General features: G+C 60.5%; 1 protein-coding gene across 1 annotated transcript in view; it reads left to right on the top strand.

Annotated features, from left to right (window-relative positions):
* SDK2 (sidekick cell adhesion molecule 2) overlaps window positions 1-5278 on the top strand; it is a 94929-nt gene that overhangs the window by 68574 nt on the left and 21077 nt on the right. The window contains 3 exon segments of the mRNA XM_077756026.1: window positions 95-311; window positions 2671-2832; window positions 4988-5149. Coding sequence (XP_077612152.1) covers window positions 95-311; window positions 2671-2832; window positions 4988-5149 — 541 coding nt within the window.

Here is a 5278-nt window from a genome sequence, read left to right as displayed (position 1 = left end):
GCCAGCTAGCCGGGGTGGGTGGGTGGTATGAACAAAGGGGCAGGAGGGAAGGCGAATGTGACCACCTCACTGCCCCGGTTGGCTGTGCCCACAGATTTATTTCTGGGAAGCCCAGCGGCGCAACCTCACGGAGCGGATGAAGACGCTCTTCCTGGCCGAGAACGGCGTGAAGCTCAAGAACCTGACAGGCTACACTGCCTACATGGTCAGCGTGGCGGCCTTCAACGCCGCGGGAGATNATCGACACCTGATCTGCTGAGATATCCGGGCTGGGCACCCAGGCCCCATGAGACAGCCTCCAGAGGGCCAGAGCACAGCCCAACAAGAGAGGCCTAGGCGAGAGTGCTCAGGAGAGGCTGTCCTCGAAGAGCCTTGGAGAGAGCCCCCAGCTGTCCCTGCCTTGCCCATGTCTTGTACCCACCAGCCAGTCTCTGCTGCATGCCTCGTTCTTACACGGCTCCAGCTTTGTTCATTCTACACGTATTTACCGGGCATCTTCCGCCGGGCCCGCTCTGTGCTAGGTGCTTCCCGCCAGCGCAGGCCACTGCCGAGATCCTCACCCCAGGGCGTAAGACAGATCGTAAATGTGTATCTAGATGCATTGGCCTCTGGTGGCCAGTGAGCGTGAGTAGTAGAAGGACGGGGGCAGAGGGGGACATGTGGCCTCGGACCGGTCTCCCTGCAGAGGCCTCTGAAGGCTGACATCAGGGCTGAGTTGATTGAGAGGAGACCAGCGTGAGAAGTTCCGGAGGAGGGGTTCCGGGCACAGGGAAGAGCAGGTGCAAAGGCCCGGGGGGCCGGAGGGGATTAGAGGAACAGAAAGCCAGGTGGCTTGAGAGAAAATGGCCCGTACAGAATGGGGGGGGGAGGGGCGATGCTTAGAAGGAAGTCTGATGGATTCAAAGTGCGCTGGGGGTCATTGGGGGGTTTAAGCGATTGGGCCACAGGATCTGGTTTATGGTTTTAAAAGATCATCCCGACTGCTGTGCAGAGACAGAGTGATGGAGGGGAGAGGAGGGAGTCAGAGAGGCCAGTTAGGAGGCTGGACAGGGGGTCAAGGCTGAGAAGACGGTGATGGCGAGGACCCTGCTGCCTGTGAGTGCAGCGCTGGACCTATAAATAGTTTCCCCCAAAGGCACATCCGGGTCCAGAAACCCCAGGGCAGGCAGGGCAGGTGTCACCCCCGTTGCAGTGAGGAGGGTGGCCTGGGAAGTGATGCTTTTTGCCCAGGAACCCCTGGCTGGTCCATGGGGGAGCAGAGGCTCAAGGCCAGGACAGGTGAACTTGTCCTGGGCTGTCTTCACTGCCCGGCAGCCTCCTTCACCTGTTGTTAAACTCTCTCCTTGTGGATTTGAATATAAGCCTTTTGTCCTGCCCCGCCCCCCAAGCATCTTTCCCAACCTGCTGCTTCCCACGCTATAAATCACCTTTTCTCCTAAAGAGAGAGCCAAGGCACCTGGGTGGCTCTGTGGGTTGAGCGTTCAACTTCGGCTCAGGTCATGATCTCGCAGCTCATGCGTTCGAGCCCCATGTCAGGCTCTGTGCTGACAGCTCAGAGCCTGGAGGCTGCTTCTGATTCTGTGTCTCCCTCTCTCTCTGCCCTTACCCTGCTCACGCTCTGTCTCTCTCTCTCTTAAAAATAAACGAACATTTTTTAAAAATTAAAAGAAAGAGAGAGAAAGCACACGCCAGACCGTGGAGTCATTTCTTAAACATTGTCCTCTTTGGGGATAAGCTGTGGCTCGGGGGAAACCCTTTTCCTCCGCTGGCTCCCAAGGTTCTGGTCTGCCTGTCTGCTTGCCTGTCCAGACCACTCTCTGTCAGTGTCATGGGCCGGATGTGAGCCCCTGGGAGCCTGGAAGTTTCCGTCAGCAGGACAAAGTGTTCTGACCCATGTCCCTCTTGCCTAAGGGAGGCAGGAAAGGCCCCCTGAGCTCAAAGACTGCTGGCTGGGGCTGCCTCCCACTGGAGCGGAAGCAGGGTCCGGATTAGCTTAGGCTCGGTGGGGGGCGGCACCGGACAATAATAGCCTGGTCATCTTGCACTCGCTCCCGCTCCCGGAGCCAGCACTGCGCTTCCTTCCCTTCCTCTGTCCTCCCCACCAGAGCCCCCACAGCCCCCTGTGTTTTCAAGGCCTTTCCAGGCTTCTCAGGCCAAGAAAGCATCTCTTCCAGATGGTTTGACTGGCTGCCTCTGACAGCGTGGTCCCTCAGTGACAAGCCCTGGGGCTCCAGGGATGGGACAAAAGCCATGCGTGGCTGCAGTTCTGGCATCTTCTTGCTCAGTGTCCACCTCATGCTCTGGGGCCCAGACAGCCCCTGCCTTCTCCACCAGGGAAGGCGAAAGACACGCCTTGCTTGGGAAGCCAGGATGTCTCCTGGCCCCACAGTGACCCTGGAGGTGCAGCACAGCCGTGTCCCCAGCTCTCAGCCAGGGATCAGGGCCACTTAGCAGGAAGAAACGGGGTTCTCCAACTTTACAGAAAAAAAAAGTGCTTTTTCTTCCCAGTTCTTGAACTCGGGTATTGGAAAGCAAGTGCTAGCAATGTCAGTGGGGGAGGGGAGGGGTACCGATGACCTCTGATGACCCCCTGCCCTCTTTTTCTCTCTCCCTGGGGCCCAGAGTTGCTCAGAGCCCAGCAGGGCTTTGAACGTCTTTGGGAGGGGGAAGCAAACCATTGTGGTCTCTCTGCAGCCCCCAGTGCTCCCGGCTCAGTCAAGTTCAGCGAGCTGACCACAACCTCGGTGAACGTGTCCTGGGAGGCCCCGCAGTTCCCCAATGGCGTCCTGGAGGGCTACCGGCTGGTGTACGAGCCCTGCACCCCGGTGGATGGTGAGTGGGACCCTCGCCGCAGCTCCCTAAACCTTCCCTTTGCAAGGGCTCTGGGGCTCCTACACGGAGCTGGATGCGGTGGGCATGTCCTTGGCTTGTAAAGCTGGAAACTGAGGCCAGACAGGAGAGGGGGCATTTCCCCCACAGGAAAGGCGGGGTCAAAGCTGGGCAGCAACCTAGGAGCCTCGAGTCCCAGGAGAGAATTTGTACGTGTCTGCTTCCCCGTCCAAGGATGGAAGTGGGGGGAAAATGAAGGAGCTACAGCGCCCCACAGTGGCCAGGCAGCGGTCAGGCCTGGGAAGATGGGGGGGTGCTGATGGCCCCTCTCATGCCTGCTCCCCCCGCCACATTTAGGGTGTCAGCCTTATTCCGGATAGGTCTTTGCCTCCCATGGGGTCAGGAACTCTTTCAAGACTCTGATAAAAGCCTTTGAGCCCCTCCCCGGAAAGCATGAGTTTGGGGAAGTCGCTGCACCCCTATTCCCTTGTGAACCTCAGATCGAGAACCGTGCTGTGCAAGTGTCTTCCCCTCCCCCTGAACCCTGTTCGTCTAGCTTTCCTTAGAGCCCCACCCCTTCCTTCAGGCCCTGGTCCGGACCCTGCCCTCCTCCCAGACCGGGCCGTGCTAACCCTGACTGTGGACGTGAGACCCTTACCAGCTTCCTACCCCCACGCTGGTGCGGGTGAGCCCGGAAATCACTGCCATCTACTTAAAGAGTCAGGAAGGAGGCTGGGCTCCCGGTTCCCCGGGCCAGGCCGTTCCAGAGCGAGGACTCGGGGGTGTGGCTGGCCTACCAGGCGGTGGCCTGGCAGCCAGAGGTGACTGCCTCTGGGGTCACCTGGCTCTCACCTTTCCCTGACCGGGGCCAGAGCAGGGGGCGGAGCCCTGGGAAGGCTGCGGCCAGCAGTTCTGGGCCAGCTGGGGGAACAATGGCCCTCAGTCTTCCCAGCACCACCTGCCTGCCAGCAGCTAGTTCATTTTGCAGAGTGGCGCTGGGACACTGAGCGGGGCTGGGCCCCAGGAGGAGATTGGTCTGGGACAGGACCCAGGAAAGGGGCCCTCTCTCCTTCGGGCAGGAAGGAGAGGACAGAGGTCACGGGCACAAGATGCAGGTGGGCACGACAGGCTCTCACCACAGTGGCGTCTGCCTGGCCTACCCAGGGGGCTCAGTGTGAGCACTTGGCCTTCTATCCCTAGTTCGGCATCGCCTGGCCACATGCCTAGACCTCATGCCCTCGCATATTTCCCTCCACTCTGTGATGGCCCAGCTTAGGGGACCGTCACACCCTGGGTGTGACTAGACCACGCTGAGCCAGGCCTCCCTGTGTCTACCTTCACACCTCACCCCTGGATTCAGGTCAGCAGCAAACAAGCCTCAGCAGAACCCACCGCCCCCCCCCACACACACACACCCCTTTCCTGTTGGGAAAACCACACCCTGGACAGATGGGGGTCTTACCCAGAGGTGTCGAGGAACGAGTCCCTAGCGCTGCTGTTCCGGGTCCCGGGTCATATCCCCCATAGGTCACTTTGTTTCCCCAGAAGTGCCGCCCGAGCAGCTACTATTCTGTCCTTCGGAACTTATTTCTTCATGAGACAGTTTGGGCCCCTGCCATGTGCCAGGCGCTCCAATACTGTATTAAACCTCCTTGCATCGTGTCTGGGGTGTTGCTGACCCCCTCAGTCCGTAGAAGAACAAACCAAAGCTAAGGTAGGGCACACATGGTGAGACGACNGGAGCCGCCCCCCCCCCCGCCCCCGGCCAGCACTGGGGTGTGACCTGCAAGGCCCGTCTCCCCGTGGCGACCACCATCGGTTGGGCGGATTGTGACCTCCGGAGCACAGAGCACAAACCCCAGCCTCCCACGTGCCATCCCAGGCCTCCCCTCGAGTTGCTGAGATTTGGGGTGCAGCTGATGGGGGGGACCTGCTGTGGGAGCCCCCGGCCCTGGCTGGCACAGGGGGAGGGCGGGACGCCCAGGCGGACCTGAGCCTGTCCTCGGCTGTAGGGACTGGGTTGAGGTGCGTCCCTCCAACTCTGGACCCAGGAGGTGTCTTTCCAGAAGCACTTTCTGAAAGGTGACCCTTGGGACNCCCGCGGCCCCCCCCTGCCCCGCAGCCCCCGCGCTGTCCCCACATGCCGTGCTTCTCCCAGGTGTCAGCAAGATAGTGACGGTGGACGTGAAGGGGAGCAGCCCTCGGTGGCTGAAGGTGAAGGACCTGGCAGAAGGCATGATCTACCGGTTCCGCATCAGAGCCAAGACCTTCACCTACGGGCCGGAGATCGAAGCCAACGTCACCACGGGCCCTGGAGAAGGTAGGGGGGCAGGGGGCGGACAGGGGGTGCTGCCCCACACACGGCGATCAGCCCCCCAGTCAGATGAGGGAGATGGAGTCTAGAGGGGACAGCAGAGGCATGGGAGAGAATGGGGGCGGGGCCTAGCGG

The sequence above is a fragment of the Crocuta crocuta genome, unplaced genomic scaffold (genome assembly GCF_008692635.1).
Source record: "Crocuta crocuta isolate KB4526 unplaced genomic scaffold, BGI_CrCroc_1.0 scaffold50, whole genome shotgun sequence".
NCBI lineage: Eukaryota > Metazoa > Chordata > Mammalia > Carnivora > Hyaenidae > Crocuta > Crocuta crocuta.
This window is presented reverse-complemented; position numbering and strand designations above follow the sequence as displayed.